We start from the raw sequence: 14,413 nt of genomic DNA, 5'->3' as shown, positions 1-14,413 counted from the left end.
AACCTGCGGCTGATGGGAGCGAACTTTCAGGAGTAAAAGTCACTTTCAGTTATGGTTCATGTAAGGGTTGGTTGTGGGAATGGGGGAGGACAGGAGGTTTGTGAGGGTTGAGTTATAGAATTAAAATTGTCTTGTAGAAAAAGAACATGGCATTATTGTTTTTTTAAGCTAATTTAGACCAGAGGCCCAGAGGCCTAGCTCTATACTCCAGCCTGATATGAGCTTGAATAACTTGAAATTATTTGGTTTAAACACTCCCACGGTCATTTCTAAACAGTGTGTTCAGCAAGCGTTTGCGACTTGTTCTCTGAAATCGGCTCGCGTGCCCAGGGGGCTACGTGGGGTCCAAAAGCAGTGTCAGACTTGGCCCGTGCCCTTCGCGTGTCAGGAGAGCTGCCAGAGACGTGAAGGGGACGAGGTGGTGAGAGCCGGTGTGCAAAACGCGGGTGCAGAAAGGGTTCCCACAGGAGAATTCACAGCAGCCCGCAGAGGCGGGCTTCGGTGGTCCCTGGTGGGGGTGCAGTAGGGTCGAACCGGGAGGGTTGGGGCCTCTCCAGGCCCGAGGAGTGGCACCCGCCAGGGAGGGGTGAACGTAACCTGCTGGATGCAGCGATTGATGGCTCATGCTGGGGAGTCCGCGGGAAAGGCTGAGAGCGGGAGCGACAGAACCGCGGCAGGCTTGGACAGCGTGAGGAATTTGCCCTGCATGCTCTGGGCGCGGGATTCAGTGAAGGAGTTTGGGAAAGAGTGTCATGCTAGATTAATGACGCTGGGGGAATGGCCTGTCAGTGTGTGGAAGGATCCTCTTGCTCAGCGGCACACCTCTGGCGGGAAATGCAGTTCTTAGCTTTGGATTTTCCAAGCATGGATGGGAGGAAGTTCTTCAAAGCACCAGCATTTTCAAAATCAAACTAGTAGATCTTCACGAGTGCTTACTCTGTGCAGGGCACTGCGTCGGGTCTGTGGTGGGAACAGAGAGACAGACCATATCCCAGACACAGGTTTCATTGAGAAAGTTAGATTGCCAGCTTTTTGAGAGGACCAAAAGAGGAGCCGTCAAAAGGTGGCATTTTGTTTTTAAAATAAATTTTTTACAAAATCTTCTGTTTTCTAGGACATGGGGTTAGGCTGCGCCTGAGCTTTCATAATATCACGGAGTATTGGGAGGGTGCAACCTAGTAGTTTTATTTAGAAGGAATATAGTTTTGATCCTTAATATTTAGGAGTTCAAAGCGTTCAGTAAGGAAATCACGTGAAACGATTCGAGTGTTCACCTGTGTCACTACACAATCCATAAAGGTTTGGTTGGTCATTTATAAAAGCATTTCTTACATTCTGGAAGGTATTTGAGCACAATGGCCCAGAGCTCTCTCTGTTTCCCCCCAGGATTTTGGGCGTCGTGGGCCCAGGTCTGTGCTAAGACTGGGTCGTCTGTTGTGGTCTGTGCAAATCTGAGCTGTGGCTGCTGCATGAATTCACGTTTGCCCTTAGATGGCAGGTGAATTAAACAGTGGACTGAAGGGAGTTGCCTTTCTCTTCATAGCTTTGTATCACTGCTTTCAAAAGGGCTTTTAGGAAATAACAAGGGGTGTGTTTTTTTATTGCTCTAATGTGTATATTTTTCTGTAGTAGAACATCGTCAGGTTCTTTCGTTTTCGTGTTGTGCTAACGGAGAATGTAAGACTCTCCTGAAGGAAAGAGCGGTTGGGAAGAGCCCTCAGGTGAAGCAGACTTGTTCATTTCGGAAAGTTTAAGAAACATTTTGGAGCCAAAAGTCTCAATGTAACTGATAATATTCTATAGTGGTTTTTCAGTATTTGTGATTGGTACCTTTTTAAGTGGTGTTTGTTGAGCGTGGGTAGAACCCTTCGACGCTCCCCAGGGTGCGAGGAGCGGGAGCAGCAAGTGAATTTACTGAACAGCCTTCTCCTCTTCGCCCCTCGGTCCGGCCAGGGTGGGCCCTCACTGGCCCTCAAGTCAGAATCAGGTCTGGCTTGGCTGTTTTAGATGGTTAGAGTTATCGACTCATGATTGATTTCACGAAGTTTTCCACAAAACCTTTTAATGAGGAGGTTTCCTTTGTACGTGCTGTGTCATCCAGCTTCTCACCTGTACGCCCAAACCTGCGCTCTGCCTTGGTTTCCCCTCCGAAACCCTTGACCCCCTCGTCTCTCCGCGTTGCCCTCCCCCCCCACCTTCTCTCTGTCCTTAACATCTTCTCTCACTTTCTCTCTGTTTTTGTCTTCTCCTTCTCTCAGCTGCGGCCAGGTGTTCCCACGAGTCCCCGTATCTGGACACTCCCCGCCCTGTGGGCTCAGTGGCATCCTCCCCAGGTCTCTGCTTTGTCACCTTCCGCACTCTGCTGTCTTGCTTCTGTTTGAAAAGAATGACAGGTTGTCTATTCTGGGACCCTTTACTAGTTTGAATCAGTTCTAAATCATTGACCGAAATAGGTTTTCCTGTGACTCTCTGAGTTGCCTGTGGCCTCTGCTTGCTTTGGTTTGAAAACCCCGGCAGGTGTGAATGTGCTGAGGGGCCGTGTGGCCTTCAGGACTTACTGTGGGGGTGAGTCTCCTTGAACCCGGGATACCCTTTCCTTGTGCTTAACCGCTGCAGAAACACAGACGTGCTACCTGGCGTGATGGTTTTAAGGAGAAAAGGAAGACAGTGGCCCCTTGTCATGTGGTCCTGTTGCTCTTTGAGGTTGCTGCGTTTTAGCCAGGATGTGTCTGCCTCGTCTGTTAAATGGCACTGTCAGTTACAGGCGGTTTGGTTAAGTATGACTGATTTAAATCAGCAGTTTCCCCACCCCACCCTTCCTGGGTGCCAAGTGGCCAACTCTCAGTGGCTGCTCAAGGCCAGTGCTAATGTCTTCCGCCCCTGACGTCCCACCTCCTTTCCGTTACGTTGCGCCTGTTTCTTTGTCCCAGTGCCTGGTGTTGTCCCCTGGTACCGATTCTGGACGCACTCCTACGCTCCAGTTCACGTTTGCCCACGGGCCCTGGCCAGCGGCTCGTCTCGCCAGCTGGGCCCTGCGCTGCCGTCCAGTTAGTTGTGTTCCCCAGGCCAGCAGGTGCCTCCAGACTTTCCTGGCACCCAAGGAAGAAAGGTAGACAGGTGCCCTGTGATCTCCCCGCCGCCCCACTTCCAGTGCACAGTGAATTCTTGTTTCATGTGTTCACTAATTACCTTTGCTATCTCAGAGCCTGATGGCACATTTTACTTTTAAGAAGATATACACCGTCTATTTTAAGAGCACTGGTAAGTTTTTCTAGTCTTAGGAATTCACTCATTTCATATCAGAAAATCCAAGGTTGTGTTGTAATGTTCAGGAACGTTTCATTTATTTTCGAAGCAGTGTTTTCCCTAAGAAGGACCAGTTCCATGGTACTGTTTCCCTCAGGACACGGCGTGCCTTTCCTTTTCCTGTGCCGTTTGAGTTTTACATAAGGCCCGACTCCCGTTCTTCTTTCTCTCTTTAGATTTGGGCTTAGAAGCCACTCCCCTCTGAAGCTTTTCCGTGAGGTTAGGCTTGGCCTTTCTGTGTGTTCCCAACCGCCCGCACTTGCCCCATCTTAGTATTTGTGGGTTCATTTTACAATCGCCTGTGTCTCGTCTCCCTTGCTCGACTGTAAACCACGTCGTCCTGCTCACTGTCTGAGCCGACATGGTGCTGGGCACCCGGTACACACTCCCTGGGTATCTGATGGATGAATGAACACGTGCAAATTTCGCCACATAACTACTTTATTAATACTCCATTATTTTAAGGCCTTTTTCTCCCTACTGTTCATTCCCTCATTAGATTTCAGATAATAGGAACATAAACTCAGAAGTTCAATGTGTAAGACTTTGGATATGAGCTGCTAAACCAAGTTTCATTGCCAGACATTTCATTGGTAGCTCTCTGCTTCTCACCCATCAGTCATTCACCTTCTTGTAAGCGTGCACATTTGGAAAGCGGTAAGGGCCAGATCCAACACATGCACACCAACCAGTGTGTGTACACATACGCACACTGTATGCTCAGGACACGCGCAGTAAGAAGACAGATCTCTCTTGTCTGTGAATTGTTTTAAAATATGTTATTGTTGGAGACAAAAAGATGAAACACTGAACACTAAAACTAATATGTCCTTGATTTGTAATGTGTCCTTTAGATTCCCTGTGACCTGACCCAGGGTGTGGCTGCATCACATTTTGGCAGCGTTTTAGCCTTACTGGTTAAATCACACCAACAGGTAAGCCAGTAAGGCTGAGCTAATTATGTAAGTGACAGCCAGCGGGTATTATGCTAGAAGGTTTGGATCGATGACTAATTGTAATTAATTATGTGATTTTGAGATGTTCAAGTGTAATTCCACTTCAGGTCCATCTCGAGACTAGGCAGGATTAATGACAAGGGGAAGACAGGCACAAAGATGCACTCGACTCAGGTTCGAGTTGTGTCCGGATCCACTGGGCACGGCAGAGAAACCTGGATGGAAGGCCGCGTCGTAGAGAGCCGGGCGCTCTGCCTGCTTCCCCCTTGCCCTCGCCCACGACCCTCCCCACGCTTCGTGGCCCCCAGTTCCCTGCTGGACTTGGCCGGTTCATTCAGGTCTCCATGCAACAGCACGTACCGTTCTGTTTGGGATTCTCTTGTTCCTTCTCCTCCAGCTAACTCTCACTTGTTTTTAGAACTCAGCTTGCGGTCGGTAGCTGCAGGACGCCTTTCTGATCCCCAGTCTGATGTGGATGCCCCCTTCCCATGGTGTCTCTGCTGTGGCGCTTTGCACTGTGTCCTGTGATCACGGCGTTGCGCGGCCTTTCTGCTCGTCTTCTTAAGGGCAGACGCGGTCTTGCAGCGCTTTGTTGAATGAGTGAATAAACTTCCTTTGATTTTTAGAAAATATTCTGTATCGGTAGTGCCAAAAACTCACTAAAATGGGGTCCAGCTATATATAGAACTTAAAAAGTAGTTTCTAGTGTATAGTATGTCCAAAATAAATCATTGTGATTTATAATTTATCTGTTTTATTCGAGCTTTAACAAATCTTAAAACCACACAGCTTGAGGTGGGTTCTGTGTGGTGGTCGGGAGGCCCTGGAGTCGGGCTCTGGATTTGACTCCTGGCATTGCCACTGGTCGTTCTCTTTAACCTTGGTTTCCCCAGCTGTGCGTTTGGGGACAAAAATAATACCTACCTCAGAGCACTGTGGTGGAGACTGAATGAAGCAATCCCTGAGGCAAAGCTCGTGCATAGCAGTACCTTGCTGACCACACCGCCGGCTTTTCCCACCCTGGCGGTTTGTGAGCCCGTGGAACTCAGGGAGTTGCAGCGTGGTTCCACATTCTCAGAGCAGACAGGCGACTTTGTGAGTTCTCCACCCTGATCTGGAGGGATCTGCCACCTTTCATGATTCTGAGACCTGCCCGAGGTCTCACTAGCGTCGGGAGCCGTGAACAGACACACCCGCGAGCTGCACGTCTGCGAGCTCATCAGCGAGGGGCCCTGGAGTGCCATCGTCATCCTCGCTGCAGTTCTCCTTTTTCTTCCCGTTTCTCCTCAGCCGAAAGGAGAGGAGACACCAGTGGGCTCTCCAGAGAATTCTGGTGTGAACCTTGCGGGTTTGTAAACAGGATGGACAAGTGGAAAACTTCAAGGACTTGATTAAGCTCATGGGAAGGTGTTGCTCGTAAGCGATTGGAAACTGACAGAAGCAGGCAGGCCGCCCCTGCAGGAAGTCGGCGGCGCAGGGAGGAGGGGGCCGTGCGTGCCCGTGTGGACCATGCGTGTAAATTCCGTGCTCGATATCTGACGTGCTTTCACCACAACCCTTTTAGCCATTCCTGACGGGGCTGCTGGCAAGGCGGGTTTAGGCTTTGGAGCCCTTCTTGCTTGTTTTGGAATAAGCATCAGCAAACGCTTTTGCTAAAAAGCTGTTCTGTGACGTTATTCGTAATGGCCTGGAGAGTGATCTGGCACCAGGAGTGGCAGGTGAACGGTGCTGGCCAGTGTTCCTGGGTGATTTTATGGGTGTTTCAGAATCGGAGGTGTAATCATGGTGGCTGAATGATGGTTTGTTTTAAGGTAACAAGATGCTTTTTAATTTTAGATGTGGTAATATTTTCTGGCTTTGGGGATGAGATATTTTGCATTAGCGAAATGTTCTGATTAAGTTAAACTTCAAATGCTCAAATGCCTTTTAAGCAGTAGGTGTAATTGAGTATAATTTTACTATTGCTTGATGACCCAGGGTCATTTTAAATATCTTTTTTATTTTTGGGGGGAGGGATTTGACTCAATTTAGTTTTCTCCATGTGGTTTTTTCTTTAACTCTGCTGACACACTGCTTACTCAGACAACCTCTACTCTTCCAGTTGGTGGTTTGCTGCCAGCGACTTCCTTGGGGCTGAGAAATCAGTAATCAAGTTTGGGAAGACTTCTGTGTTAAACAAAGGCAGGATTCTGAGTGAGGGCTCGAGGCCTGTGAGGCATCACGGCTGTTTTCCGTGGACTTCTCGTGTAGGCATCCTGTCCTAAAGGGTGGCCATCCTTTAAGTTTGTCTCAACTTCAGAAAAGTGGGCTTTACTGTCATATTTTTGCATAGATGTTTAATATGTTTATTATTGGAATTATTTAAATGTTTTTCTCTCTGCTTTGTAAACAGTCAAAATTTGCTGTGTGATGTCACAATTGTGGCGGAAGACATGGAGATCTCTGCACACAGGGTGGTGCTGGCCGCCTGCAGTCCCTACTTTCACGCCATGTTTACAGGTATGGAGTGTTTTAGTTATGGGCATTTTAAAAAGTGTATGTAGATCTGAGCTTTCTTTTGTTTTCTTTGTAATTAATATTTTACTTTTATGAAATGAACAATTCGAATGGAAGAAAATACTCTTCCAAATTCCTCCTCATCTTTGTTTTTCACTGTGGGGTCAGTAAGTATGTACGTACATGTGCTCACAATTCTATGCTTAGCTTTCCTCCTCTCATTTATAGTTATGTGTGTTTGTTCCTGCCATTTATATCAGCTTTTTGGCATCTTACTGTTTTGGCAAAAGAAAAAAACTTTCACTATTTTACATTTTTTCCAAATGATTTTCACATTTGCTTCATTCAGTGTATACATTGAACAAAAAGATGTTTATTTAATGGCCTTTATTTGAAAATGCAAGAAGATAGGATGGTTCATCCATAAGCTTAGATGGTACTTTGGAAACTATAACAGTATATAGGGAATGATCTTAGTACTTCCGGAAAAGAAGTAATTTGTGCCTGTCGCATTCGAAACCCGTGACCGCATTCTTTTTTTTTTTTTTAATTTAAATATTTAATACTGTTAGAAGAAATACAGTTACTATCTGTTTCTCAATGAGTTTATAATCTTAGGGTATTGGTACTCCAAACAGAAAATAAAAATACAAATGTAGTTATACCAAAAAGCAAAAATAAAAGCCATTCATACTTTAGAAACTGTTAAGTATTTCTGTGCCTAACACTTTGCCGGATACTTCGAGGGTTACGAAAAGAACGTGAGCACGCCTCCTGCCCCGTGGCTCCGCGGGTGGCGGGGGGGACGAGAGCTCTCCCTTCAAATAAGCGGCGGTGCGTGGGAGTGCCGCGTGCCCCGGCAGCGACAGCGGCGAGAGCGGCGATGGGCAGCGCTGGGAGAAAGGCACCCACGTTTCCTGAAACCTGGCGGGTTACAGGGTTACGCAGAGAGAGTCGCGTGCCGGAGGCCACGTGCAGAGAGTGGACCGAGTGGAAACTTCCTGTGTGTCTTGGGAGTAGAGGGGTCACCGGATTCCCTCGCTTTCTGGCCGTTTGCAGTCGCGGTGTGCCTGAGCGAGTTAGGTAGTCAGGGCTGGAGGAGGACTGGCGGGTGGCTGTGAGCCAGGCGGGGCCAGTCAGGACTTCACGTCTTGGGGTTTGCTTCAGTCTCTCAGTTTACGTCTTGCTCATTTCCCCTGGACACTTTTCTAGAGAGTCTCCAGGCTTGTAAGAAAAGGATTCAGTCTGGAAGGTGCTGGCCTAATCCAGGGATTCCTTTGTGCAGTGCTGTCCTCTGGGTGGCCCTCCTCTGGTCACAGCGCGATTGCCAGGGCCTTTGGGAAACTTGCTCAGTCCATCTGTGCCTCGGTTTCCCCATGGGGAATATGGGGATGATAATGTTACCCCACTTCCTAGATTTTTGCAGAGATTAAATGAGATCATACACATGAATTTCTTTTTTTAGAGACAGAGACTTGCTCTGTCACTTGGGCTGGAGTGCAGTGGTGCGATCATAGCTCACTGTAACCACCAACACCTGGGCTCGAGCGACCCTCCCACCTGAGCCTCCCGAGTACCTGGGACTACAGGTGCACAACACCACGCCTGGCTAAGTTTTACATTTTTTTGTAGAAGCAGGATGTTGCTGTGTTGCCCGGGCAGGTCTCCAGCTCCTGGCCTCAAGTGATCCTCCTGCCTTGGCCTCCCAAAGTGCTGGACTTGCAGGCGTGAGCCACTGGACCTGGCAGCGTTTTTTGCTGCTGTTGTTTTTTATAAATGTTTTGTTTTCTACAGAGTAACAAAAATATAGTACTTAACTTAGACCTATAAGATCAAGGTTAGTTTCCTTTTCCCTCAAATAGCTTTGGAGGTTGGCCGGGCATGGTGGCTCACGCCTGTAATCCTAGCACTCTGGGAGGCTGAGGTGGGAGGATTGCCTGAGCTCAGGATTTCAAGACCAGCCTGAGCAGGAGCAAGACCCCATCTCTAAAAAATTAGAAAAATTAGCCGGGTTTTGTGGCGTAGGCCTGTAGTCTCAGCTACTCAGGTGGCTGAGGCAGGAGGATTGCTTGAGTCCAGGAGTTGGAGGCTGCAGTGAGCTATGATGACGCCACCGCACTCTACCCAGGGTGACAGAGCAAGACCCAAAAAAGAAACAAAGGCTTTGGAAACTCAGAGTCCCCCAAACTCCTGTAGCCTTAGTCATCCAGAGAATGGGTGCTAGATGGGGACAGGAGGATGTCTTACGTCTCTAGCTTGCTTTTCTGTTTGCTTTATAATCGAAACTGCAGTTCAGTTTCCCTCTCTTTTTGTCTGTTGGTTCCTTATTCTTCACGTCTGAGCTGACATGCGGTTTGTAACTACGTGAGCTTTGCCTAGCGGGGGAGTGAGGTCCTGAAGACCTTCTGGGTCTGAGTGTTCCGGGTGCGTCTCAGTCAGCCGGGGTGGGCGCTGCTGGCAGTGCGCAGGTTTCTGCCCGAGAACGCACTTTCCGTACCCAGTAAGGTTTTCGATTGCCGTGTGGTGAGGCAGATGCAAAGTAGGGATAGTGTGTTAATTTCTGGCACATGTGAAGTGTGAATTGAGTACCTAGGTTGTGTTTTTTACAACTTTGTGGAGGCATATTTTACATGTCGTAAAAGTTACCCATTTCAAGTCTACAATTCAGTAATTTTACTGAGTTTACTGAGTGGTACTGCCGTCGCCGTAAATCAGTTTTAGAACATTTTTATTCCCATGTACTGTTTCTGAGGTTCCTCCATGTCACTGTCTGTTTCAAGGCAAAGTTTGTTCCTTTTTATTACTGAATAGTATCCCACCGTGTGGACGTGCCTTAGTTTATCCATTCACCGTCGATGGATGGTTGTGTTGTTTCAGTCCTTGGCTGTTATTTATATTGCTGCCATGAACATTCATGTGCAGTTCTTCGTGTAAGACATATATTTTCATTTCTCTTGGGAGTACAATTGCTGGGTCACATGGTAAGTTTATATTTAACTTTTTAAAAAACTCCTAAGCTGTTTTCCAAAGCGACTGCACAGTTTTACATTCCTACCGGTAATGTGTGAAGGCTCCTGTTTCTCTACCTCCACGCCAGCACACGTCACCGTCTGCCTTTTTTTTTTTTTTTTTTTTTAATTCTAGCCATTCTGGTGGGTGTGAAATGGCATCTCTTTGTAGTTTTAATTTGCATTTACCTGATGACTAATGATGTTGCACATCCTCTCGTGTTTATTATTTAGGCTGAACTTTTATGATTCTTCGGGAATAAACACTATTTACCTTTCTGGCAATCTTTGAATCCCCTGTGTAGTCAGCAGGTTGGCAGAGATTTGGTCTCGACAGCTTAGCGTGTGTGTATTGCTCTGAATATTTGCCAGAGTGGGAGCCCGTTACTTTTTTAATTTGTTTTTCGAGGTCCGAAGCCCCGGTTAAGCTTTTTTGTAAAAATCACAGTAAAGCCAACAAGTAGACCACCGGCTGGTTTCGTCTGTGAAGCGCCTTGCGTGTTCAGGTTCTCTTGCTCAGTGACAGGGCGTTGCCCTACTCTTCTTTTGTTTCCCGTGACTGACCTGTTTGGAAGTGGAGAATGTGCAGATATTCTTTGTTGGCTCCTGTTTTTAATCTCCCCTGAACTGTAGGTGGGGTTTTCATTCAGATAGTATCACCTAAAACAGAATTCTGTCACTCATGGTGGTTCGGGTGCTTGAGCAGGGAAGGGAGGGGAAAGCGATTCTATGATGTGGTCACAGGCTTCGCTCTGTGGAGTGTGGGCCCGGTTAGGGCGAGGCCGGGTTGTGTTATCTGGTAAAGAACGCGTAAGATGGTTCTTGTGTTTTCAGATTGTTTGTTACAAACGTGGCATTTAACAAGCTGTTTGTTCAACAAAGACATTTGAGGTTTATTTGGTGCCACAGGCTAACATTTCTGAAATCTAATGGGAAGTACTGAATTTTTATTTTTAGCCTTTTTTGTGTGCTTTTTGATGATTTCTTTTGTCATATTGAACGTGATTCAGTTAATTAGAATAGGAAAAGATAGATTATTATTTGATTAAGAAGTGAGATTTTTTTTCTTACTCTCACCTCCCCCACTCAAGAAGTGAGATTGTTTAAAAGTTGTGTGCGTAGTGGTGCTTGGCTAAGACTCACTCTCTCAAGAGTATTTGTTGAGCATCTTCTTTGTGCCAGGCATTGACCCAGGCTTTGGGGACCGTAGAGGTGAACAAAACAGACAGGGCTTCGTGTTCTCAAGATTCTAGTTGTGCAGAAGAGGCAAGATTAGGCCGTCATTAACAACATAAAGAAAAGATAATTTTTGATATAACTGATGTGAAGAAAATTAAATAGGATGTTGTGCATATAGAATATAAGTTATGATACTTCAGGCTGGACGTAACAGAAAACGCTGCTCAAACTGGTGTAAATAGTAAAAGAGTTGGCTGGGCTCCAGGCATGACTGGACCTGCAGCTTGAGAATTTCACCAGGAGCTTGCTTCCCTGTCTGTCTTTGCTGCTGTGCTCAATAGAAATATCATCCTAAGGTTGGTTCCTCTCCTGAATGCAAGAGTAGACCCAACATCTTGGGGAAGGAAGAAGACGGTCTCTTCCTTTCTCCCTTTCTTTCTAGGAAACCTTTCCCAGAAGTCACCCAAACCAGACACGGGCTGGCAGGCGAGGCAGTCACGGCAGTTGCCTGTAGAACTGGACAGCGGCTGGTGGGCCCCAGGCCGGCTTGCCAGGCTGAAATGCCTGTGTCCACACCTGCTTGGTAACGCAGGACTAGTAAGAACAAAAGGGCAATAATAATTAGAGTGGATGACAAGTGGAGCTTGAAAATAATGGATACAATTTATTTATTAAATGTAGCTATAAATCTGTCATTCAGTCATTCATTTCTTAGGGTTTCAGCATAGTTAAAGCTTCTCTATTATACTGTTATGTTTTTTCAAATATTTTTATGTGCTAAACAATAACAAATTACAGCCATAGAATTTTTTTATTTTATTTTATTTTTTTTTTTGAGACAGAGTCTCACTCTGTTGCCCGGGCTAGAGTGCCGTGGTGTCAGCCTAGCTCACAGCAACCTCAAATTCCTGGGCTCAAGCAATCTTCCTGCCTCAGCCTCCCGAGTAGCTGGGACTACAGGCATGCGCCACCATGCCCGGCTAATTTTTTTATATATTTTTAGTTGTCCAATTAATTTCTTTCTATTTTTAGTAGAGACGGGGTCTCGCTCTTGCTCAGGCTGGTTTCGAACTCCTGAGCTCAAACAATCCGCCCGCCTCGGCGTCCCGGAGTGCTAGGATTACAGGCGTGAGCCACTATGCCCGGCCCATTGAATTTTTTTAATGAAATAGATCTTAGAGTTTGTCTTCTTAAACCTGTTGACCTTCCATTTATCCATATTCAGAATGGACACGTGAAGTTACCAGTCTAAGCTGGGTTTCGGGACTCTTAGTTAAAGGTCCCTGAGACTGAAATGTTTTTAGCCATGTATATGTCCTTAAGCTTTTACAATTTGGAGGACTTCATTTTTTTCCTCAAAGAAGGTAGAAATGGTGCAGTATTTGCCAATGAAAGTGCTTAGCTCAGCCTGGAATGAGTGGTGGATGTTCAATAGATGGTTTTTGACGGAAATCCTTCACACTAGAACAGCCATGTTCAAGACTAAGTGTTATTAATTTTGTTAAGTAGAAATGCTACATTTTAGGTTGGTACTTTTACTTTTTGTTGGTCATTCATCCATCCAACCAACCAGTATTTATTGGGTATCTGCTGTATGTCAGGTGTTGCGGGATACAGGGAGAAGAAAGACTTCATCTCTGTGCTCAGGGAGTTCTAGAATTCAGGCGGAGAGACCTAGGTAAAGAGCCGATCGTGACAGTGGGTTGGCTTGAGGTAGCCGGGCGAGAGCCCAGCCCGGCCTTGGGCTGCCTGGAAAGGTCCGGTGGAATCTTGAGGGCTGTGCGCAGATGGGCCTGGGAATCGAGGGGTTGAGGAGACAGAGGACAGAGCTCAACGAAGGCATCAAGGTAAGAAATTGCTTGCTGTGTGTGTTTGCAGCTACAAATAGTTACTTATTAATGTATTTTAAGTTTAGAAGTGGGGACTGGATGTGGAAGGGGTGTGCGTGCTTGGACAGGGGAAGCTGAAGGGTTTTGAGCTCCGCAGTCTGATGCGTGGAGTTGCTGCTGGAGGTGGGAAGGGTGACGAGGCTGCCGAGTGGCACTGGGAAGAGGTGGTAGGCCCCATGGCACAGTGGCACAAGGGATGGCCTGGAGCTGAGAGGATTGGTTTGAGATCTGTCTGAGGTTAATTCTGGAGGTTTTGGTGAACTGTGGGAGTGGTGGGAATGGAAGAGGGAAGAGCCAAGGGTGACTGTCGCTCAGGTTGTTAGCACAGAGGTCTGTGCGGGTGTCGTGATGTGGCTCGAGTTGTAATATGGCTTCATAGCTGTATGATCAAAACATACCAACGAAAGACTGATCTTTAGAGAGACTATGGAAACGTACAGGTAGTATAGGATAGACTATGTACAGTGTCATTGGGTAGATAGCTTTTTAGAATGCATTACCAAACACAAACCTCACAAAGCATGCTATTTAAAGATTCTTTTATAAACACAGCAAAGGGCGATAACTAAGGTAATATGTAACAACTGGAGTTAGATATAATAGCTTTTATAATTCTTTTCACAATGGACTTTGCTTCATAGTAGTTATTAGAATTTTTAAACTATCAATCGGGAGCTATCTTTTTGTTTCTGTTACTGTTTTTGTAAATTAACATGAAAATGAAGATTAAAATATTTTAAAAGCAGTACATAATTGGGATCGAATTTATTGGAAGTAGATACAATTTTCTGGGGAGGGAACTGTTAAAAATGACACATAAAGGATATGAATTAGCAAAGTGCATATTGTAGCAATACCTTAAAAACTATACTATTGAAAGCTGCTTGCAGAGGAGTAATTATTTTTCATGCACTTGTGTAAGTTAGAGTCAGGTGTGGCTTTGTCTAAGCTAAGTCACACCTGAGTCTGAGTCCTGGGGTGTGGCTTGGTGCTCACGTGGGCCCTTGATGACTTAGACGTGGCCTTTGTCCGAAGTCCAAATGGGAATCACCAGCGTGTCTTAACTTTTGGCACAAAAGAGCCTTCGGGTTATACAAACCCCAACTGTACCCCAAGATAGGGTAGAGGAAGGTGCCTTATATGCAGGTGAAGACTTATTTTTGCATATTCCTCAACCCTCCTTTTTTTCTTTTTCTTTAAGGCAGGGAAAAACATTTGCTGTAGTAGCAGACATACAGCCCGTCCCCTTTCTCCCTGCGATTATGTGTAGGTGTACGCACATCTTTCTCACGGACCCTCCTCCTTCCCTCGCAGTGCAGATGGGTGTTGTCCCGCTGGGCAGTGGCAGGGTGGTTTTTGAGATACTCGGCTCTGAGGTGAACAGCTCTGTCTGAGATCCTGTTGGAGATAATCTCTGGGGAAGCGCACAGTTAGGCACACATCACTGTTAGTTCTTCTCTCCTCCTAGGGTTTGTGTTTGCAAAGGAATTTTGTGTAATTATGGCTTCCCAGGGTATTTCTGATAGTTAATGGTCGCTGACAGTACACTGTCGTCTGAAAAAGAAATGAGCTTTCAAGA

General features: G+C 46.3%; 1 protein-coding gene across 1 annotated transcript in view; it reads left to right on the top strand.

Moving 5' to 3' along the window:
• Positions 1–14,413, top strand: part of KLHL2 (kelch-like family member 2) — an 85,419-nt gene that overhangs the window by 15,654 nt on the left and 55,352 nt on the right. The window contains exon 3 of the mRNA XM_012656998.1: positions 6,655–6,761. Within this exon, the coding sequence (XP_012512452.1) occupies positions 6,655–6,761 (107 nt within the window). The remainder of the gene's footprint in view (positions 1–6,654; positions 6,762–14,413) is intronic.

The sequence above is a fragment of the Propithecus coquereli genome, unplaced genomic scaffold, assembly GCF_000956105.1.
Source record: "Propithecus coquereli isolate 6110/MARCELLA unplaced genomic scaffold, Pcoq_1.0 Scaffold53, whole genome shotgun sequence".
Lineage (NCBI taxonomy): Eukaryota > Metazoa > Chordata > Mammalia > Primates > Indriidae > Propithecus > Propithecus coquereli.
The sequence above is the reverse complement of the archived record's forward strand: the minus strand, read 5'-3'. Positions and strand labels throughout refer to the sequence as shown.